Source organism: Mustela nivalis (assembly GCF_964662115.1).
Source record: "Mustela nivalis genome assembly, chromosome: 1".
Classification (NCBI taxonomy): Eukaryota; Metazoa; Chordata; class Mammalia; order Carnivora; family Mustelidae; genus Mustela; species Mustela nivalis.
In genome coordinates, this window is record NC_139020.1 from 59,122,814 (window position 1) to 59,148,046 (window position 25,233).

The following is a 25,233-nucleotide window of genomic DNA, read 5'->3' on the forward strand; positions in this document are numbered from 1 at the left end:
CAAAGGAAACAGTCAACAAAATCAAGAGACAACCGAGTAATGGGAGAAGATATTTGTAAATTATATATCCAATATGGAGTTAACATCCAAAATACATGATGAATTATGCAACTCAACACCAAAAACAAACAAACAAACAAACAAAAAACCAATCCAATTAAAAAATGGGCAGAGGGCCTGAATAGACATTTCCAAAGAAGACATACAAATGGTCAACAGATACATGAAAAGGTGCTCAATATCACTAATCATCAGGGAAATGCAAATCAAAACTTCAATGAGATATCACCTTACATCTGTCAAATGGCTAGTATCAAAAAGATAAATAACAAGTATTGGCAAGGATGTTGAGAAAAAGAAATCCTCATGCATCACAGATGGGAATGTAAATTGGTACCACCAGTGTGGAAAATGGCATGGAGGCTCCACAAAAAATTAAAAACAGAACTATCACATGATCCAACAATACTACTTATGGGTATTTATCTGAAGGAAACAAAAACACTATTTTGAAAAGATAAATACACCCCCATATTTACTACAGCATTATTTACAATAGCGAAAATATGGAAGCAACCCTAATGTCAATCCATAGATGAATGGATAAAGAAGAGGTGGTATATACATACAATGAAATATGCATCTATAAAAAGGATAAGATCTGAGAAAGGAGCAAGATGACAGAGGAGTAGGAGAACTAATATCATTGGGTCCCAGGAGTTTATCTACATAGAAAAAGAGAGATAAACAAATGGACCTTGAGGGGAGAATTCAAGGGATAAATGATACCATAAGATGAAACAATATTAGAATAATTGGGATCCCAGAAGAAGGAAGAGAGAGAAGGGCAGAAGGTATATTGGAGCTAATTATAGCAGAGAATTTCCCTAATTTGGGGAAGGGAACAAGTATGAAAATCCAGGAGGCACAGAGATAACCCCTCAAAATCAATAAAAATAGGTCAACAACCTATTACTTAATAGTAAAACTTACAAGTCTCAGTGACAAAGAGAAAATCCTGAAAGTGACTTGAGACAAGAGGTTTGTAACATACAACAGTAGATATATTAGATCAGCAGCAGACCTAACCACAGAGACCTGGCAGGCCAGAAAGGACTGGCATGAAATATTCAGAGCACTAAATGAGAAAAAGATGCAGCCAGGAATATTATATCCAGCTAGGCTGATATTGAAAATAGAAGGAGAGATAAAAAGGAAAAAAAAAGATAAAGATAAAAGTTTCCAGGACAAACAAAAACTAAAAGAATTTGCAAACACCAAACCAGCCCTATAGGAAAATTTTAAAGGGGTCCTCTAAGCAAAGAGAGAGACTAAAAGTAACAGGCCAGAAAGGAACAGAGACAATATACAGTCTCAATCACCTTACAGACAATACAATGGCACTAAATTCATATCTTTCAGTAGCTACTTTGAATGTAAATGAACTAAATGCCCCAATCAAAAGACACAGTGTATCAGAATGGATATTTTTAAAAGGCTGTCTGCAAGAAACTCATTTTAGACCCCAAAACAACTCCAGATTTACAGTGAAGAAGTGGTAAACAATTTACCATGCTAATGGGCATCAAAAGAAACTGGGATGTCAATCCTTATATCAGACAAATTAGATTTTAAGCCAAAGACTATAATAAGAGATGAGGAAGGACACTACGTCATACTTAAATGGTATGTCCAAAAAGAAGATCTAACAATTTTAAATATCTCTGCCCCTAACTTAGGAGCAGCCAATTATATAAACCAATTAGTAACAAAATCAAAGAAACACATTGACAATAATACAGTAGTAGGGAACTTTAACACCACCCCACCACCACTGAAATGGACAGATCAACCAAGCAAAAGATCAACAAAAAAATAAAGCCTTTAAATGACACACTGGACCAGATGGACATCACAGATATATTCAGAACATTCCACCCAAAAACAACAGAATACACATTCTTCTCTGGTGCACATGGAATATTCTCCAGAATAGATTATATCTTGGGTCACAAATCAGGTCTCAACTGGTACCAAAAGATTGGGATCATTCCCTGCATATTTTCAGACCACAATGCTCTGAAGCTAGAACTCAACGACAAGAGGAAAGTTGGAAAGAACTCAAATATATGGAGGTTAAAGAGCATCCTACTACAGAATGAATGGGTCAACCAGGAAATTAAAGAAAAATTGAAAAAAAAATCATGAAAATGAAAACACAACTGTTCTTTTGGACACAACAAAGTCAGTCCTGAGAGGAATGTATATTGGAATACAAGCCTACTTCAAGAAACAAGAAAGGTCTCAAATACACAACCTAACCCTACACCTAAAGGAGCTGGGAAAAGAACAGCAAAGAAAGCCTAAACCTCACAGAAGAGAAATACTAAAGTTCAGAGCAGAAATCAATGAAATAGAAACCAAAAGAACAGTTGAACAGATCAGTGAAAGTAGGAGCTGGTTCTTTGAAAGAATTAATAAGATTGATAAACCCCTGGCCAGACTTATCCAAAAGAAAAGAGAAAGGACCCAAATTAATAAAATCATGAATGAAAGAGGAAAGATCACAACCAATACCAAATAAATACAAACAATTATGAAGAACACATTGTGAGCAGCTATACACCAGCAAATTTAACAATCTGGAAGAAATAGATGCATTCCTATAGACATATAAACTACCAAAACTGGACTGGGGAGAAAAAAAGACCTGAACAGATGCATAACCAGGAAGGAAATTGAAGCGGTCATCAAAAAATCTCCTAATAAACAAGAGCCCAAGGCCAGATGGCTTTTTAGGGAATTCTACCAAACATTTAAAGAATTAATTCCTATTTTCATGAAACTGTTACAAAAAATAGAAATGGAAGAAAAACTTCCAGACTCGTTTTATGAGATCAGCATTACCTTGATCCCCAAACCAGACAAAGACCCCATCAAAAAGAAGAATTACAGACCAATATCCTTGATGAAAATGGATGCAAAAATTCTCACCCAAATACTAGCCAATAGGATCCAACAGTACATTAAAAGGATTACTCACCACAACAAGTGGGATTTATTCTTGGGCTGCAAGGTTGGTTCAACATCCACAAACCAATCAATGTGATACAATACATTAATAATAGAAAGAACAAGAACCATATGATACTCTCAATAGATGCTGAAAAAGCATTTGACAAAGTACTGCACCCTTTCTTTTTTTTTTTAATTTTTTATTTTTTATAAACATATATTTTTATCCCCAGGGGTACAGGTCTGTGAATCACCAGGTTTACACACTTCACAGCACTCACCAAAGCACATACCCTCCCCAATGTCCATAATCCCACCCCCTTCTCCCAAACCCCCTCCCCCCAGCAACCCTCAGTTTGTTTTGTGAGATTAAGAGGCACTTATGGTTTGTCTCCCTCCCAATCCCATCTTGTTTCATTGATTCTTCTCCTACCCACTTAAGCCCCCATGTTGCATCACCACTTCCTCATATCAGGGAGATCATATGATAGTTGTCTTTCTCTGCTTGACTTATTTCGCTAAGCATGATACACTCTAGTTCCACCCATGTTGTCGCAAATGGCAAGATTTCATTTCTTTTGATGGCTGCATAGTATTCCATTGTGTATATATACCACATCTTCTTGATCCATTCATCTGTTGATGGACATCTAGGTTCTTTCCATAGTTTGGCTATTGTGGACATTGCTGCTATAAACATTCGGACTGCATCCTTTCTTGATCAAAACTCTTCACAGTGTATAGATAGGAGGTACATACCTCAATATCATCAAAGCCATCTATGAAAAACCCACAGTGAATATCATCCTCAGTGGGGAAAATCTGAGAGCTTTTCCCCTAAGGTCAGGAACACAGCAGGGCTGTCCACTATCTCCACTGCTATTCAAAATAGTACTAAAAGTCCTAGCCTCAGCAATCAGGCAACAAAAAGAAATGAAAGCCATCTGAATCAGCAAGGAAGAAGTCAAACTCTCATTCTTTGAAGATGATATAATATGTTATGTAGAAAACCCAGAAGACTCCACTACAAAACTGCTAGAACTCATACAGGAATTCAGTAGTGTCAGGATATAAAATCAATGCACAGAAATCAGTTGCATTTCTATACACCAACATAAAGACAGAAGAAAAAGAAATTAAGGAGTTAATCCCATTTACAAATGTACCCAGAACCATAGGATACCTAGGAATAAACCTAACCAAAGAGGCAAAGAATATGTACTCAGAAAACTATAAAATACTCATGAAAGAAATGGAGGAAGACATAAAGAAATGGAAAAACATTCCATGCTCATGGACTAGAAGAAGAAATATTGTGAAAATGACTATGCTACCTAGAGCAATCTACACTTTTAATGCAATCCCTATCAAAATACCATCAACATTTTTCAAAGAAATGGAGCAAATAATCCTAAAATTTATATGGAACCAGAAAAGACCCCAAATAGCCAGAGGAATGTTGGAAAAGAAAACCAAAATTGGCAGCATCACAATTCCAGAGTTCAAGCTCTATTACAAAGCTGTCATCATCAAGAAAGTATGGTACTGACACAAAAACAGACACATAGACCAATGGAACAGAATAGAGAGCCCAGAATGGACCCTCAACTCTTACGGCTAACTAATCTTCAACAAAGCAGGAAAGAAATGTCCAGTGGAAAACAGATAGTGTCTTCAACAAATGGTATTGGGAAAATTGGACAGCCACATGCAGAAGAATGAAACTGGACCATTTCCTTACACCACACACAAAAATAGACTCCAAATGGATGAAAGGCCTCAATGTAAGATAGGAATCCATCAAATCCTTGAGGAGAACACAGGCAGCAACCTCTTCGACCTCAGCTGCAACAACGTCTTCCTAGAAACATCATCAAAGGCAAGGGAAGCAAGGGCAAAAATGAACTATTGGGATTTCATCAAGATCAAAAGCTTTTGCACAGCAAAGCACACAGTAAACAAAACCAAAAGACAACTGACAGAATGGGAAAAGATATCTGCAAATGACATATCAGATAAAGGGCTAGTGTCCAAAATCTACAAAGAACTTAGCAAACTCAACACCCAAAGAACAAAAAACCCAATCAAGAAATGGGCAGAAGGCATGAACAGACATTTCTGCAAAGCGGACATCCAAAAGGCCAACAGACACATGAAAATGTGTTCAACATCACCGGAATCAGGGAATTACAAATTAAAGCCACAATGAGATACCACCTCACTCCAGTCAAAATGGCTAAAATTAACTAGTCAGGAAATGACAGGTGTTGGCAAGGATGCAGAGAAAGGGGAACCCTCCTGCACTGGTGGTGGGAATGCAAGCTGGTTCAGCCACTTTGGAAAACAGCATGAAGCTTCCTCAAAAAGTTGAAAAAAGAAGTACCCTAACAACCCAATCACACTATTTGGTGTTTACCCTAAAGATACAAATGTAGTGATCCAAAGGGGCACATGCACCCGAATGTTTATAGCAGCAATGTCCACAATAGTCAAACTGTGGAAAGAACCTAGATGTCCATCAACCGATGAATGGATAAAGAAGAGATGGTATACATATACAGTAGAATATTATGCAGCCATCAAAAAGAACAACCTCTTGACATTTGCAATGATGTGGATGGAACTAGAGGGTGTTGTGCTAATTGAGATAAGTCAATCAGAGAAAGGCAATTATCATATGATCTCTCTGATATGAGGAATTTGAGAGGCAGGGCAGGGGGTTGTGGGGGGTAGGGAGTGAAAAAATGAAACAGATGGGACCAGGGACAGAGACAACTCTAAGAGACTCTTAATCTCAGGAAACAAACTGAGGGTTTTGGGAGGTGGGGAGGGAGGGATAGTGTGGCTGGATTATGGACATTGTGAAGGGTATGTGCTATGGTAAGTGATGTGAATTGTGTAAGACTGATGATTTACAGACCTGTACCCCAGAAGCAAGTAATATATTATATGTCACAGAGATGAAAAGTACAGCATTGGGAATATAATCAGTAAGATAGTAGTAATGTTGTTTAGTAATAGATGATAACAATACTCACTGTGTTGACCACGAGAGTAATGTATAGATATGTTGGGTCATTATACTATATACCTGAAACTAACATAACAACTGAATATTATACTTCAAAAAAATACACTTTTCCAGGCAGTCTTACAAAACTTACCTGTATGATTATTACCTATGAAACAAGAACACTGTAACAAAATAGAGATGTTTTACACACTTAAGAATAAACATTTAAAGCATTAAGATGTAAACTGAAAACAGATAATCACATCAAAAAATGGGCAGAAGACATGAACAGACACTTCTCCAATGAACACATACAAATGGCTAACAGACACATGAAAAAATGTTCATCATCACTAGCCATCAGGGAGATTCAAATCAAAACCACATTGAGATACCACCTTACACCAGTTAGAATGGCCAAAATTAACAAAACAGGAAACAATGTGTGTCAGAGAAGATGTAGAGAAAGGGGAACCCTCTTACACTGTTGGTGGGAATGCAAGTTGGTGCAGTCACTTTGGAGAACAGGGTAAAGATTCCTTAAGAAATTAAAAATAGAGCTTCCTTATGACCCTGCAATTGCACTCCTGGGTATTTACCCCAAAGATACAGATATAGTGAAAAGAAGGGGCATCTGTACACCAATGTTCATAGTAGCAATGGCCACGGTCGCCAAACTGGAAAGAACCAAAATGCCCTTCAACAAATGAATGGATAAGGAAGATGCAGTCTTCCTTATGGAGTATTACATACTATGGAGTATTATGCCTCCATCAGAAAGGATGATACCCAACCTCTATATCAACATGGATGGGACTGGAAGAGATTATGCTAAGTGAAGTAAGTCAAGCAGAGAGAGTCAACTATCATATGGTTATGCTTATTTTTGGAGCATAAGGAATAACACAGAGGACATGTGGAGATGCAGAGGAGAAGGGATTTGGGGAAATTGGAGGGGGAGATGAACCATGAGAAACTGTGGACTCTGAGAAACAAACTGAGGGTTTTAGAGGGGCAGGGGGGTGGGAGGTTGGGTGAGCCTGGTGGTGGGTATTATGGAGGGCACATATTGCATGGAAAACTGGGTGTGGTACATAAACAATGAATTCTGGAACACTGGAAAGAAATTTTAAAATAAATAAAATTTTTTTTAAAAAGATGTAAACTCAAAATCCAGCACCTGTGTGAATGGAGGACCTCTTTGAAGCACGTAGAGGACTGAGAATTAATCTTAAAAACAAATCTACGGCAACCTGATGACTATAAGGCTCACCCTTTGAAAAACCCTCTTGACACACTGACACTTTATTTTTAATTTTCCAAATACCACACATACCTAAACACTGGCCAAAGGGAAGGGGAATAAATAATATGCTATTTCAAAAAAAAAAACACAACTTGATACTTTAGTGTTTTTTAATTTAGCCAATGACATAATGACCATTTATTATTGACTGTGACCTTCACATTAACATTATGAGACAGACTAAATAGGTCTTGTTGTTAATTGGTATTAATACACCTTTTACAGATAATGTAACCAAGGCTTAGGGAGATTTACATGACCACAAAGTTTACATGGCTATTAAGTGGCAGAGATGGGAACAGAATTCTGATCTGACTTGTAGAATAGTGTGCTCTACATTATTTTATGCTGTTATTTTAATAAGATGGATTTCAGTGTAATATAGTTCAAGATATCATACCTGTCCATCATCTCTGTTCATCTAAGGTAATTTATGATAATTTCATTTATCATATTCTATCCATCATTATAGAGGAAATTTTTTTAACTACAATTTGCCAGTCATCCAAAATTTCAGAATGCAGATAAAATTTTTAAAAAGGAATATGTTAATTGGTTATTATCAGACACCTACAAACTTTGTAAGTCCTAAAAAAAGGAAAAGGCTAAACAATAGCCAGCCTTTTTCCTAAGTCTTTGGCAATCCACAGCAACCAAAATCTATATCCAACAAAGACATGTTTGAATATCAGAAATTCAAAGTCTCCAAAATATAGTACTTTCACTGTGAAACATATTGAGCCAAGTAATTAACTTGAAGGCTGTTTCTGCCATATTAGCTAATAATCACAAATAAATCTCTTGTCCTCTATGGGCCTCAGTTTCCTCATTTGTAAAAAGGAGGCATTCTAAATAATTATGAAGATCTTTTCCATTTTAATTTTTTATGCCTATAAATCCTTATGGACCATCTAGTGAAATGGGTGATTTCAGAAGAATTCCACTAAAACTTCAGGGTGCCTCTCATTGTCATGAAAGCTGTGGGTAAGTACCAGGGTGTCTAGGTGTCCCAGTTCCTCTTCCTTCTTGGCAGCATTTATTCTCATGTGCTCGGGTATCTTATAGTCTGCGGCTGTCTTCAGATTGAAGTCTCCCATATACAACTGAGCCTCCTTGATGGCTTGAACATCTCTGGGATCTTCGAAGTCATCCTGAGGCTTACTCTTGTACCTATCAGAAAAATGGGCAATCCAGCCACAAATATAACAATAAACTTTAGTTTGTCTACCATATACATGTATAGTCAAATTCAGTCAAAAAGCAAAAGTATAATTCTAAATATGTGGTACTACTTTTTTAAAAAATAGATTTTATTTATTTATTTGACAGAGAGGGAGAGATCACCAGTAGGCAGAGAGGCAGACAGAGAGAGGTGGGAAGCAGGCTCCCCACTGAGCAGAAAGCCCACTGTGGGGTTCAATCCCAAGACCCTGAGATCAGGACCTGAGCCAAAGGCACAGACTCAACCCAGTGAGCCACCCAGGAGCCCCTCTGTGGAACTACTTTTATCTGTAGAGCCCAGCCATCTTTTTTTTAAGTTAATGACTACAGACCTTCCTCAACTTACAATGGGGTTATGTACCAATAAACCTATAGCTGAAAATAGTATAAATCACAAGCATTCAAAACACCTAACTTACCTAACATTATAGTTTAGCCTATCCCACCTTAAACATACTCAGAACACTTATGTTAACGTATAGTTGGAAAAAATTAGTACAAACTCCATTTCACAAAAAAGGGTGAAATCCTGTGGAATTAAATAAACAGAACAAAGAGAAACAAATAAAAAAACCAGATTCTTAAATACAGAGAATTGCTGGTTGCCAAAGGTATGGTGGAGGGATGGGTAAAATAGATTGACTACTGTACTGAAAGTAAAAAACAAAAACAAAAACAGAATGGTTATAAGTGTATTGACAGTTTATCCCCAACACTGTGTAGCTGTCTTGGAGCTGTACTTCACTGCTTCTCCCCAATATCATGAGTAGGTATCATACTGCATATATCACTAGCCTGGGAAAAGATCAAAATTCAAAGTACAATTTTTACTGAATGCATATTACTTTCACATTATTATCAAACCATCTTAAGTTGGGAACCACCTGTATTTTTATAGCACCCCATGCAAAGTCAAAATGAAATAAATAAAAACCAATAACCAGATGGTATGAAATAATCTGAATCATTTTTAGGCTTCCATTCACTTCCAAGTGATTTATATCAAGATGGTTACTTATTCCTTCAACAGACATTAAGCCATAGGAACAGACTGGATGTATTTTATTAGCACCACGCTCTAACCAACTGAGCTAACCGACTGCTGCAGAGTAGATGTATTTTAATCAGTAAAAATTTAATTTACCTTTTATTAAATAACATGTTTATCATAAAATTTTCAAAAAAAAAAGGCACCTAGCTAAGAATGATACAATGAGCATGTATATTTGCCTCCCACTCTCTCCCCAAATGCCACAGAAATGACGGTGTGGAGGTATTAAAGGGAATAATTCAGGAAGGCTGGGAACAAGATAGAAAACTATGAGCAAACCAGTGATAACAATTTTAAAGGATAATGAGACCAGAGAAAACTGTGGCCCAGAATATCCCTAGGGGAAGGCTATTAAAAAAGATTGGATGTGATCTTATCAGTAGAGGTTCTAGGGAGACTCCAAGCACAGACATCAAAAGACCTAGCCTACCTAATTCTTTAAAGTGAAGCCTGTCAATCAACATGAACATATACACATAGCTTGCAGTCAGCCTTTTAGGAAAACAAACAGTACAATAGAAGAGGAAACCTATGTTATCTAATGCATTAATTGACAATTGTTCCTTTGTGTAAAATAGCACTAAAAGGATGGACTAATAATTTTAAAAGGAAAGGAAGTGAAGGAAAGAAAGAAAAAGGAATTGGAGAAGGGAGGAAAGGAGGAAGAATGAATGGAAAGAAAAAAGGGAGGGAGGGAGGGAAGACAGAAAGAGAGAAAGAAAGGAAAGAAGGAATGAAAAGAAAGAGCAAGCAGATACTTCGGCTCTGGCCATATGAGCGAAATAAGGCCCATAATTATCATCATGTTATAAATAACTAGAAAACTGAGCAAAAAATATGAAACAACTATGTTCAGACATTGAATACTGGGCAGCACAGAACTATATAGCACGTGAGAACTGAAACAAAATAACTAATCCTTACTATCTCTATTTCTACATGGAGGAAAGTATCAGACTGTGAAAGAGTGTTGAGATCCAAAATATTAGCCCAGTAATTTCCATGACTAAGGTTACAAAGTTGAGTTCAGAGAAGCCAGATTGGTTAGAATTTTGTGAACAAAAATATCAGAACTATATATAAAACAATGACTTCAGAAATTCACATAAGGCTCTCTTGAGTTTTGGGGCCAAGTATTAACCTGTGCATGTGTAATGTGAAACATCATGAAGATAAGTAAAGAACATCCGGAGAAAATACAATCAGTGGGAAGCAGTAAACAAGGAATTCTTATAGTTTACACATGGCTGGAAATCACTCATGAATTCATCTGCTGGAAAGACCTTGCTAAAGGTAGGGAACAATCAGTAGAGATCCTTAAAAAGAGTCATGCTTTCAAAGTAGAAAAAACAAAAGATCTGGATTTCAGTCATTTCAGTCCTAACCAACATTTATAGAAAACTACACCAAAGAACACAAGAAAATATGTTTTTTTTCAAGAACACAATGGATTTTCATGATACTATGTGAAGACCCATACAACTCCCAATAAGTTTATAAGAATTTAAACCATGCAAACTATTGGGAAATTAAATGGCATACTTAATTAAATTTATTAAATTAAATTAAATGGCATACTTAAACTATGGGGCACCTACGTGGTTCAGTTGGTTAAGCTTCAGACTTGATTTTGGCTCAGGTCATGATCTCAGGGTTGTGTTATCAAGCCCTGCATCTAGCTCCGCACTCAGCACTAAGTCTGCTTGAGATTCTCTCTCCCTCTCTCTAAGATAAATAAAATCTTAAAAAAAAATCATAATCAATAAGAAATCACAAGAATTATTAGAAAATATTTTGGACAGGGGCTCCTGAGTGGCAGAGCTGATTAAGCATCTGCCTTTGACTCAGGTCATAATCCCAGAGTCCTGCATCAAGCCCCGCATCAGGCTACCTGCTCAGCGGGAAACCTGCTCTCCCTCTCCCTGTGGCTTGTGCACTCACTCTTCTTCTTCTCTCTTTCTCTCTCTTTTTCTCTCTCTTAAATAGATAAATAAAATTTTTTAAAAATATTTTGGACAAAATGATGCTGAAAACATATCAGAACTTGTGAAGCGAAGCTCAGTATTTCATTTGTACTTTAAATTTATACTTCAATTTATACTTTAAATGCTTATAATTAAAACAGGAAGTATAAAATCAAAGCTTACAGCTGAAACTTAAAACTTAGGCAACAGGAAAATTAACTAAACTCAAACTAATTAAAATAAAGGAAATGATATAGAACAGAAAAATCAATGACATAGAAAGCTGACAAGCAATATTTCTAAAAATCTATGACCAAAAGTTAGTTCCTTAAAAAGATAAATAAAATTCACAAGTCTTTTGCTGGAATGATCAAGAAAAAGAATGAAGATACAAATTAAGGATATCAATAATAAAACAAGGGACAATGCAACATATACTATAGAAACTAAAGTAATAAGACTATAGTATGAACTATTTTATACCAATAAATTGGATAATCTAGATAAAATGTACAAATTCCTTGAAAGATACAAATTACCAAAACTGATCCAAGAGGAAATATAGAATCTGAATAACACTATAACTATGAACAATTGGAATTTGTATTTATAACCTCTCAAATAATATCCTATGTCCTATGGGCTCATTGATAAATTCTATCAAATATTTAAGAAATAAATAATATGAAGCCTACACAATCCTTCACAAAATAGAAGAGAAAGGAAAACGTCTCATTTCATTTTATGCAACTAGTCTTACCCTGATAACAAACCAGAAAAGATATTACATAACAATAAAACTAGAAACCAGTCTTTATTTAAAAAGAAAAGTCCATAACAAAATGCCAGCAAATCAAATCCAGACATATATACTTTTGGAAAATGTAGAAAACATATTTTACCAGTTTATGTAGATATGAATGCATGTAACATTTTATCAGTTTAGGGGGTACAATATAATGACTTCCTACATGTACCTATTGCAAAATATTTGCCATAATAAGTTTAGTTAACACCCATTTACATAGTTATAATTTTTTCTTGTGATGAGAATTTTCAAGAGCTATCCTCTTAGCAACTTTCAAATACGTAATATAGTATCGTTAACTAGTCATCATATTGTATATTGCCTCTCCAGAACTTATTTATATTATAAATAGAAGTTTGTACCATTTGACCACCTTCCCCCAACTCTAGCAATCACCGGAATATTCTGTTTCAATGATTTCAGATTTTTTAGATCCCAAATATAAGGAAAGTTATATGGTATTTGTTTTTCTCTGACTTCTTTTACCTAGTATAACGCCCTCCAAGTCCACTGGTATTGTTGCAAATGGCAGCATTTCTCTCTTTTTAAGGCTGAAAAACATTCCAGTGTATATAGGTACCAAAGCATCTTTAACCATTCAACCATTAATGGAGACTTAGGTTGTTTCCATGTCTCAACTACTGTTATGTTATTAATGGTGTGATAAACACAGGAGTGTAGACATCTCTTCAAAGACTATTTTCGTTTTCTTCAGCTATATACCCAGAAGTGGGATTGCTGGACCATATGGTAATCTTATTTTTAATTTCTTTGAGGAATCTCCATACTGCTTTCCATAGTGACTGCACCAATTTGTGTTCCCATCAATAATGCACAAAGTTCCCTTTTTTTCTACATTTTTGTCAATACTTGTTATCTCCTGTCCTTTTGATGGTAGGTATTCTAATAGGTGTGAGTTGATCTCACTGTAGTTCTTATTTGCATTTCCCTGAATGATTAGTGAAGTTCAGCACCTTTTCATATACTTAATGGTCTTCTGTAGGTCTCCTTTGAAAAATGTCTATATGCATCCTCTGTCCACTTTTAAATCTGTTTGGGTTTTTTGCTATTAAGTTGTAAAAGTTCTTTATATATTTTAGATATTAACCCCTATCAAAGCTATATGATTGTGAATACATTCCTTAAGCTGCCCTTTCATCTTTTTGATAGTTGCCATTACTGTACAGAAGCTTTTTAGTTTGCTATCGTTCCACTTGTTTATTTTTGTTTTTATTGCCTTTGCTTTTGGTGTCAAACCTAAAAAATCATTGCCAAGGCCAATGTTGTGGGACTTACCACCTACGTTTTCTTCTAGGAGTTTTATGGGTTCAGGTCCTACATTCAAGTCTTTAATTCATTTTGCAATAATTTTCACATATGCTGTGAGATACTTGTCCAGTGTCATTCTTTTGCATGTGGCACTTCAGTATTCCCAGTGTCATTTATTGGAGAGACTCTTCTTTCCCCATTATATATTCTTGGTTCCTTTGTCATAAATTGACCATATATGCATGGACCATTTATTTCTGGTCTATTCTATTTCATTAATTGGGTCTCTGTTTTTATGTTGAAGCCATATTGTTTTCATTGCTACAGCTTTGTAATATAGTTTGAAGTCAGGCAGTATATCTCTAACTTTATTTTTCCTTCTCAAGATGGCTTTGGCTATCCAGGGTCTTTTATGGTTCCATGCAATTTTTAGAATTGCTTTTACTATTTCTGTGGAATTTTAACAGGGACCGCACTGAGTCTATAGATTCCTTTGGGTAGTACAGACATTTCTTTTTTTTTTTTTTAAGATTTTATTTATTTATTTGACAGACAGAGATCACAAGTAGGCAGGGAGGCAGACTGAGAGAGAGGAGGAAGCAGGCTCCCCGCTGTGAGCAGAGAGCCCTAGGTGGGTCTCAATCCCAGGACCCTATGATCATGACCTGAGCTGAAGGCAGAGGCTTTAACCCACTGAGCCACCCAGGTGCCTCTGGACAGTACAGACATTTTAACAATATTAAGTCTTCTGTGCATAAACTTTCTATTTATGTCTTCAATTTCCATTGTCAATGTCTTGTTGTTTTCACTGTACAGATACTTCACATCCTAGATTAATTTACTCCTAAGTACTTTTTCTTTTTGGTGCAATTACAAGGGGATTGCTTTCCTAATTTCTCTGATAGTTCATTATTAATATATGAAAACAACTGATTCTTGTATATTTATTGTATCTTGCCACTTTACTGAATTTGTTTATTACTTCTAATATTATTTTGGCAGAGTCTTTGGGATTTTCTCCATATAATATGTCATCTAAAAACAGATGTACTTCCTTCCCAATTTGGATTCTTTTTTTTTTTTTCTTGCCTAACTGTTTCTAATACTATGTTGAAAAGTAACAAAAGTGAACATCCTTGTTCCCTGATTTCAGAGGGAAAGTTTTCAGCCTTTCATGAACATTGAGAATGATGTTAGCTGTCAGCTTATCATATGTGACCTTTATTATACTGAGGTATATTCCTACTACATCCACTTTGGTGAGAATTTTTATCATGAGTAGATTTTGAATTCTGTCAAATGCTTTTCCTCTTGAGTGATCATGTGATTTTTAATAGCTTGCACAATCACAAAGACCTGAAAGACAACTGAGTTCAGGCCAAGCTGATATGGTTATGATGGCAACATAGGAAGACCCTGAACTCCTCTCTTCCACAAACTAAATCTATACCTATTTATAAAGCAACTTTTTTTCAAAGAATAACTAAGGGCTGACTTAACAGCTTCAAAAGATGGACCACACAGAGAACAGCAAGAGAGATGAAGACACAGTAACAAAAGGAACCACCATGCCTGATGCTGTGAACTACACCGAGAAGCATAGGTCTGAGGGATCATGAGCACATTAGTTTAAAGCCACAGTTTAAAAGGGCATTTGGAGAGAGGAGTTAAAGTGGAAGAGTAGTAGGATCATCCTGAGATTGCCTCATCATTTGAACACAGCTGGATTAACATCAAATCATTTGGAACATCTAGGAAATGAATCTGAAGATTGGGAGAATGATCTGCATGGTCAGAGGGAGAGAACATGGCAAGTATGAAGCACATAGACTTGAACTGGGGAGAGAAAAGCCATGGTACTGCAGTGGAGAGGGAGCCCTTTCTGCAGAGAGAATAGAGAAAGAAAGAGAGGGAGAGAGAGAGTATGCATCAGGTTTGCATAGAAAAACACCTCTCCAGAGGCACCTGGGTGGCTCAATGGGTTAAAGCCTCTGCCTTCAGCTCAGGTCATGATCCCAGCGTCCTGGGATGGAGCCCACATCGGGCTCTCTGCTCACAGCAGGGAGCCTGCTTCCTCCTCTCTCTCAGCCTGCCTCTCTGCCTACTTGTGATCTCTGTCTGTCAAATAAATAAATAAAATCTTTAAGAAAAAAAAAGAAAAAAGAAAAACACCTCTCCAAAACCAATGAGTGGGGAGTTGAAAGGAACTAAGTATTGCAAATTTCTGCAAGCAGTGTGTGGAGCTCAAATTCTGAGGTTTTGAAACTGATTGACTTTCATTGGAGTCAAGACATGGTGGGTGCTTCTAAAAAAAAAAAAAAAAAAAGAGGACACCTCAGGCCTGGGAGTGGAAAGCATGGTATAAGGATCCTCTGGGTCACACTGGGAGAAAACATTCCCCTTCCAGGTGTACATCTGGAAAAGGGTATATTGCCTCTCCAAGGACAAAAGCCCCTGCAGGTGCCATCAAGCAGCCTGTCATCTGCAGGGGAAAGAGATGCACACAAAGGACATAAAGCCTGACTGCAGCTTTTCACTGTGCTTCACCACAGATTCTGGGCTCCTGTGCAGGTATATGACTGTTTTTCTGGGAGGAAACAGGACCAGACACAGCAAGGCTCTCTGATGGAAGAGGGGAGCAAGTCTATATCATGCCAGATCATTTAGGATTCGGAGTTTTGAACCCCAGCTGCACTCCAGAGATAAAAGGCAGGAGAGCTGTGGTGCCAGGCACACCAACAGCCCTAGGCACAAATGGGGCAAGGGCAGGGATCTGACAAAAGCCTAGGACACAAGAAGGGAGATTGTTTACTCCTTTGTGAGGACTTCTTAGACAATAGTAGGTACAAGATCCCCTATCCTAGGAGGAAAGAGTGAGGTGGTACCATTTTCTCCCTCAGTGGAGGTGGGAGCCACTACAACAACCCCCACCCACCCACTAAGTCCTGCAAGTGCCTGGTTACTAGGCAGGTCTGACTATGAGGGAGAACAGCAGGTGCTCCCCCAGAAGACCAACACTGGTACCCCACATGCACCAAGTCTACTTATGAGAGAGTGGTCCAAAGTGTTAGCTTCAGTTCTGGTGAAAATAGAACCAGCCTTTATTATTTTTCTTTTTCTCTTTGGAATCAGACTTATAGTTTTTTTGTCTATTTCTTGTTTTTTTTTTGGCTTGTTTGTTTTAATACCTTTTCTCTTTTTTGGGATCAGGTATTTCTCCCCCACATTTTCTTTTTCTTTGGAATCAGGCTTAGAGTTTCATGTTTGTCTGTTTGGGTTTTTTTGTTATTGCTCTTCCTTTTCTTTTTTTCTTTTTTTAGATCAGGGTTTTGTTTTTTGTTTTTGTTTTTCATAACCAGGCTTATTTAAGAAACAAATCAAAGCACATCTAGTTAAAGGTCCAAATATTCCGCACTATAAGCAAGGAGGAACTCTGCATAGGACTGGCCTGTGGGAAAGAGCAGCCAAAACACAATAGCAGAGTACACACAGCATATACCAGAAACACTTACAAAGTATCAGGCCCTGGACAGTTTATGAGCCCTTCTCACTATAGCATTACTCTCAGGAACACAAAAAATGATAAGACAGAGGAATTCCCCCCAAAAGAAAGATGAATAAGAAATCACAGCCAGGGATTTTCTCAAAAGAGATATAAGCAATACATCTGAACAAGAACTTAGAGCAACAGTCATAAGAATGCAGGTGGGCTTGAAAGAAGCATAGATTACACTGGATGTAATCACAGTGGGGATGGAAGAAGCAGAGGAATGGATATGTGATATAATGGACAAAATTATGAAAAATAATGAACCTGAAAATAAGGGGGGGTGCTATTAGATCATGAAGGTAGATTTAGGGAACTCTGTGATTCCAGAAAGTGCAATAATATCTGTAGCATAGGAATTCCAGAAGAAGAAGAGTAGAGTTGGAAAAGGGGGCAGAAGGTTTATTTGAACAAATTATAGCTGAGAACTTCCTTAATCTGGGGGAAAGAAACAGGCATTCAAATCTAAGGGGCATAAAGAACTTCTCTCAAAACCAACAAAAACAGGTTAACAGCTAGACATATCATAGTGAAATTTGCAAAATGCAAAGAAAAAGAGAACTCTGAAAGGAGCTAGGGACAAAAGATTCCCAACCTACAATAGTAAACACAGAAAGTTAGCAGCAGACCTGTTTACAGAAACCTGGAAGGCCAGAAAGGACTGGCATGGTATATTCAACATGCTAAATGGGAAAAATATGCAGTCAAGCATACTTTAACCAGAATAGAAGCAGAGATAAAGAGACAAATGAAAACTAAAGGAGTTCATGAACACTAAATCAGCTCTGCAAGAAATGTTAAAAGAAACCCCTTGAATGGGAAAGAGACCAAAAGCAACAAAGACTAGAAAGAAACAGAGGCAGTCTATAGGAATAATGACTTTACCAGTAATAGAATGGCACTATATTTATATCTATCAATAATTACTCTGAATGTAAATGGACTAAATGCTCCAATCAAAACACATATGGAATCAGAATGGATTAAAAAAAAAAAAAGACCCATGGATATGCTGCTTACAAGAGACAAATTTTAGACCTAATACACCTCCAGATTGAAAGTGAGAGGGTGGAGAATAATTTATCATGCTAGTAGACATCAAAAGAAAGCTGGAGTAGCCATATTTATATTAGACAAACTAGATTTTAAACCAAAGTCTGTAACAAGAGATGAACAAGGGCACCATATCATAATAAACAAGAACATCTAACAATTTTAACTATTTATGTCCCCAACTTGGGAGCAGCCAAAGAAACTCATTAATAATAACCCAATAATAATAGGGGGCTTTAATACCCCATTCACAACAATGGACAATTCATCTAAACAGAAGATCAACAAGGAAATGATGGCTTTGAATAACACACTGGACCAGATGGACTTAACAGATATATTCAGACATTTCATCCTAAAACATCAGAATATACATTCTTTTGAAATACACATAGAACATTCTCCAGAAGAGATCACATAGTGGGCCACAAATCAGGCTTTTATTGGTACAAAATGACTGAGATCCCACCATGCATTTTTTCAGACTACAACGCTATGAAACATGAAATCAACCACAGGAAAAAAATTGGAAAGACCACAAATGCATGAAAGTTAAACAACATCCTACTAAAGAATGAATGGGTTAAATAGGAAATTAAAGAAGAAATTTTTTAAATACTTGGAAAAAATACATGGAAAGCATGTATTTTTAAAAATACATGGAAGCAACTGAAAATGAAAACACAACAGTCCAAAACCTTCAGGATGCAGCAAAGGCAGTCATGAGAAGGAAGTATTAACAATACAGGCCTTCCTCAAGAAGAAAAGTCTACGATACAAAACCTAACCTTATATCTAAAGGAGCTACCCTACAAGCAATTTCACTACTGGGTATTTATCCCAATGATACAAATACAGTGACCTGAAGGGACACCTCCACCCAAATATTTATAGCAACAATGTCCACAATAGCCAAACTATAGAAAGAACCCAGATGTCCATCAGACGAATGGATAAAGAAGATGTATGTGTATGTGTGTGTGTATGCGCATGCACACACATGCACAAATGTGTGTGAATGGTGAAATACTACACAGTCATCAAAAATGAAATCTTGCCATTTGCAACAATGTAGATGGAACTAGAAGCTATTATGTTAAGCAAAATAAGTCAATTAGAGAAAGATAATTATCCTATGATCTTACTGACATGTAGAATTTAAGAAACAAGGCAGAGGATCACAGGGGAAAAGAGGAAAAATGAAACAAGATGAAACCAGAGAGGGAGGCAACCATAAGGGACTCTTAATCTCAGGAAACAAACTGAGGGTTGCTGGAGGGTTGTGGAAGAACAGGGTAACTGAGTGATCGACATTGGGGAGGGTATGTGTTATAACAAGAACTGGGTATTACATAAGACCAAATCACAGACCTGTACCTCTGAAACAAATAATACATTATATGTTAATTAATTGAATTTAATTTTTTTGAAATCCAAAAAAATAAAATTTAATTTAATATTTTTAAAAGAGCCAAAGCAATCTTGAAAACAGAAAAGCAAATCTGGAGGCATCACTATTCCAGACTTCAAGTTATATTACAAAGCTTTAGTGATCAAGACAGTATGGTATTGGCACAAAAACAGATACATAGATCTTCTGAGTAGAAAACCCAGAAGAAAAGAATGAGAAGAAAACCCACAACTAAATGGTCAATTTATCTTTAACAAAGCAGGAAAGAATATCCAAAGGAATAAAGTCTCTTTAACAAATGGTTTTGGGAAAGCTGGACAGCACCATGCATAAGAATGAAATCAGACCACTTCCTTACAACATATACAAAAATAAATTCCAATAGATGAAAGACCTAAATGTAAGACAGGAAACCATTAAAATGCTAGAGGAGAAAACAGGCAGCAACCTCTTTAACCTTGGCTGCAGCAACTTCTTACTAGACACATCTCCAGAGTCAAGGGAAACAAAAGAAATAATGAACTGTTGGGACCTCATCAAGATAAAGGACACAGTGAAGGAAATAATCAGTAAAACTAAAAGGCAACCAATGGAATGGGAGAAGATACTTGCATAGGGCTAGTATCCAGAATCTATAAAGAACTCATCAAAATCGACACCCAAAATGTAAATAACCCAATTAAGAAAAGAGCAGAAGACATGAATAGACATTTCACCAAAGAAGACATATGAATGGCCAACAGACACATGAAAAGATGCTCCATATCACTCATCATCAGGGAAACAGAAATTAAACCCATGAGATATCACCTCATACCCATCAGAATGGCTAAAATTAACAACTCAGGAAACAACGGATGTTGGCAAGCATACAGAGAAAGGAGACCCCTTTTACACTGTTGGGGGGATGCAAACTGATGCAGCCATTCTGGAAGAATATAGAGGTACCTTATACAAGGCCAGCATTACCCTGATACCAAAGCCAAAGACCTTTCATAAAAACAAAATTATATGGAACACCTGGGGGCTCCATGGGTTAAGAGTCTGCCTTTGACTCAGGTCATGACCATAGGGTCCTAGGATTGAGTCCTGCCCTGGGCTTCTTGCTCGGGGTTCTTGCTTCTTGCGGGGGAGCCTGCTTCTTCCTCTGCCTGCTGCCCCCCCTGCTTGTGCACTCTTTTTCTCTCTGACAAATAAATAAAATCTTTTAAAAACTGTATGGTATTTTTCTTTCTCTGACTTCTTTCACTTAGCATAATACTCTCTAGCTCCATCCATGTCACTGCAAATGGCAAGATTGCATTCTTTTTGATGGCTAAGTAATATCCCATTATCAGAGAAATAGATGAGAGGTAGGTAGGTAATAGGTTAATAGAGAGATAGATGATAGATAGGGAGGTGGATAGTTAGATAGATGATAGATAGATAATCACTTCTTTCTCCATTCATCAGTCAGTGGACATTTGGGCTCTTTCTCCATAATTTGGCTATTGTTAATAGTGTAGATATAAACATTAGAGTGCATGTACTGCTTCAAATCAACATTTTTGTGTCCTTTGGATAAATACTTAGTGGTGTAATTGCTGGGTTGTAGGTAGTTCTTTTTTTTAACTTTCTGAGGAAGCTCCAAGCTGTTTTCTGGAGTGGCTGCACCAGTTTGCATTCTTAACCACAATGTAAAAAAGTTCCCCTTTCTCTGCATCCTCACCAACATGTTGTTAAGTTATTAATTTTAGTCATTCTGACAGGTAAGAGGTGGTATCACAGTTTTGATTTTTATTTCCCTGATGAGGAGTGACATGAAACACCTTTTCATGTGTCTGTTAGCCATCTGTAGGTCTCCTTTGGAGAAGGAGAGATCTATTCTACTGGATAAGGAGACGTGTCTATTCATGTCTTCTGACTATTTTTTAACTGGATTATTTATTTTTTGGGTGTTCAGTTGTCTAAGTTCTTTATACATTTTGGATACTAACCCTTTATCAGTTAGGTCATTTGCAAGTATCTTCTCCCATTCCATTGATTGCCTTTTAGTTTTGTTGATTGTTCTGTTCATTGTGCAGAAGCTTTTTATTTGGTGAAGTCCCAATAGTTTATTTTCACTTTTGTTCCCCTTGCCTCACCTGACCTATCTAGAAAAAAACTGCTACAGCTGATGTTAAAGAGATTATTGCCTGTCTTCTCCTCTAGAATTTTAATGGTTTTCTGTCTTACATTTAGGTCTTTCATCTATTGGAATTTATTTTTGTGTATGGTGTAAGGAAGTCGCCTAGTTTCGTTCTTTTGCACGGTGCTGTCTAGTTTTCCCAACACCATTTGTTAAAGAGACTTTTTCCTTTGAATATTCTTTCCTGCTTTGTTGAAGATTAATTGACCGTGTATTTGTGGGTTCATTTCTGGGTTTTCTACTCTGTTCTTTTGATCTGTTTTTGTGCCAGTACCATACTGTCTTGATCACTAAAGCTTTGTAATATAACTTGAAGTCTGGAATTGTGACGCCTCCAGCTTTGCTTTTCTGTTTTCAAGATTGCTTTGGCTATTCAGGGTCTTTGGTAGTCCCATACAAATTTTAGGATTATTTGTTCTAGCTCTGTGAAAAAATACTGGTGGTACTTTGGGACTGCATCAAATGTGTAGATTCCTTTGGGTAACATAGACATTTTAACAATATTCATTCTTCCAATCCATGAGGATGGACTGTTTCTCCATTTCTTTAGCTTCAAGTTCTTTCATCTATGTTTTAGAGTTTTTGGAATACAGATCTCTTACTCCTTTGATTAGGTTTACTACTAGGTATGTTATGGCTTTTCTTTTTTTTTTTCTTTTTTTTTCTTTTTTTTTTTGTGAGATTGTAAAAGGGATCAATTCTTTAATTTCTCTTTCTGCTGCTTCATTATGGAATACAACAGATTTCTGTAGGTTGATTTTGTATCCTGCAAATTTACTAAATTCATGTATCAGTTCTAGCAATTTTTTGGTGAAGTCTTTTGAGTTTTCTATACAGAGTATTAGGTCATTATCTGCAAATAGTAAAAGTTTAACTTCTTCCTTGCTAATTTGGATGCCTTTTATTTCTTTGTCTGATTGCTGTGGTTAGGAATTTAAGAAACAAAACAAACAAACCTGTGGGGGTGGGGTGCGGGAGAAGAAGAAAACCAAGAAACAGACACTTAACTACAGAGAACAAACTGATGGTTACTGGAGGAGATGTGAGTAGGGGGGATGGGTTAAATAGGTAATGGGGATTTAAGGACGGCACTTGTGATTGACCCCAAGTGTTGAATTTAAGTGTTGAATCACTAAATCCTAAATCACTAAATGCTACACCTGAAACCAATATTATAGTGTATGCCAACTAGCTGGAATTTAAATAAAAATTTGGGAAAAAAAACCACTATAGGCTAATATCCCTGATGAACATGGATATAAAAATCCTCAACTAAATATTAGCCAACTGAATTCAACAATACACTAATAAGATATTCCTCAAAAGTAATTAGGATTTATTTTAGGGATGCAGGGTTGGTTCTATATTCACAAATCAATCCACATAATTCACCACATTGACAAAGTAAAGGATGAAAATCATATGATCATTTCAATAAGTACAGAAAACATTTGACAAAATCCATTATCCACTCATGATAAAAAAAACTCTCAACACAGTGGGTGTAGAGGGAACCTTATCATAATAAAGGCATGTATGGAAAAACCCATGGCCATCATCATACTCAACAGTTCAAAAGAGAGAGAGAGAGAGAGCTTTTCCTCTAAGATAAGTAACAAGAGAGAGCGGTCTAGTCTCAGCTTTCATTCAGCATAGTACTGGAAGTCCTAACCAGAACAATCATACAAGAAAAAGAAAATATATCCAAATTGATAAGAAAAGAGCAAACCTGTCACAATTTGCAGATGATCAGATAGTATACATAGAAAATCTTCAAAACTCTATCAAAAAAAAACTATCAGAATAAATGAATTTAGTAAATTCACAGGGTATGCAAAATTAATATAGAGAATTTGTTCCATTTCTATACACGAATTTTAAAATATCAGAAAGAGAAATTAAGAAAACATGAGGATATAGACAAAAAGAATTATCATGGACTGTTTGTGAGACCACAAGTTGATGCACCACCATAGAAAACATATATATATATATATATATATATATATTTTTTTTTTTTGGTAAATAATGCTACAGTAAACACAGGGGTGCATATATCTTTTTGAATATATATATATATTTATATTTATATTTTGAATATATATTTAAATATATATATATTTATATTTTGTATATGTGTGTGTGTGTATGTATATATATATGACACTTCAGCAACTGAAGTGTCCATCCATAGATGATGGGTTAAGAAGATGTGGCATATAGGGGCGCCTGGTGGCTCAGTGGGTTAAGCCACTGCCTTCGGCTCAGGTCATGATCTCAGGGTCCTGGGATCGAGTCCCGCATTGGGCTCTCTGCTCAGCAGGGAACCTGCTTCCTCCTCTCTCTCTCTGCCTGCCTCTCTGCCTACTTGTGATCTCTCTGTCAAATAAATAAATAAAAAACCTTAAAAAAAATTACTAAGTGCAGTGAGTGTTGGCAAGGCTATAGCTAGTGGAAATGCTTGGAACAACTACTTTGGAGAGAACAATTTGACAATATCTCATAAAGCAGAAGATACATATACTCCATTACCTAGTAATTTAAAAAAAAAAAAAGAATATGTGGCATATATATAATATTACTCAGCCATAAAAAAGAATGAGATCTTGCCATTTCCAACAACAAATGAGATCTTGGCATTTCCAAAGACCATTTCTTGGTCTTGGATGGACCAAGAAGGTATCATGCCAAATGAAATAAGTCAGAAAAAGACAAACATGACAATATTTCACTTCTATGTGGAATCTAAAAATAAAATGTACAAACAAAGAAACAAAAAGCAAAATTAGACCCATAAGCACAGAAAACAAACTATAGTTACCAGATCAGAGAGGGATTGGGGAACAGGTAAAATGGGTAAAGGGTACTGGCAGGTACAGGCTTCCAGTTATGGAATGTATAAGCTATCAGGGTGAAAGGTAACGCATAAGAAATATAGTCAATGGTATTGTAAGAGCATTGTATGGGGACAAATGGTAGCTATACTTATGAGTACTGCGTAATGTGTAGAGTTGCCAAATGTACTATGTTGTACACCTGAAATTAACATTGTGTATCAACCATACTTCAATTAAAAAATAAAGTTTGAACAGTTAGTGTATAAGACCCAGCAATTCCACTCCTAGGTATCTATGCAAGAAAAATGAAAACATATGTCCACACAAAAATTACACTAATGTTAACAGCAACATTATTCATAATGATGAAAAAATGGAAATAACCTAAATGTATTTCAACTGATGAACTGATAAATATGATATGGATTGTTTGGTCATAGAAAGAAATGAAGTACTGATACATGCTACAACGTGGATGAAATTAAAGTCTATGAAGCAAAAAAAGCCGTCCACAAAGGCCACAGAATCCATGTATATAAGATGTCCTGAACAGACAAATTAGAGACAAACA

The 25,233-nt window shown here is 36.4% G+C and overlaps 2 protein-coding genes across 11 annotated transcripts in view; one reads left to right on the plus strand and one right to left on the minus strand.

Annotated features, from left to right (window-relative positions):
• The window catches only part of SIDT1 (SID1 transmembrane family member 1), a 479,838-nt gene that overhangs the window by 192,908 nt on the left and 261,697 nt on the right, over window positions 1–25,233 (plus strand). The gene's annotated exons all lie outside the window — the stretch shown is intronic.
• CFAP44 (cilia and flagella associated protein 44) overlaps window positions 1–25,233 on the minus strand; it is a 151,704-nt gene that overhangs the window by 31,773 nt on the left and 94,698 nt on the right. For 9 of the 10 annotated variants that reach the window (XR_014313403.1, XM_082737190.1, XM_082737192.1 and 6 more), the window contains one exon: window positions 8,327–8,504. The exons of the other annotated variant lie outside the window; for it this stretch is intronic. Coding sequence is in view for 8 of the 9 variants with exons in the window: in XM_082737190.1 (XP_082593316.1) it covers window positions 8,327–8,504 (178 nt within the window). In the remaining variant the exon portion in view is untranslated. The remainder of the gene's footprint in view (window positions 1–8,326; window positions 8,505–25,233) is intronic. 10 annotated transcript variants of the gene reach the window in all.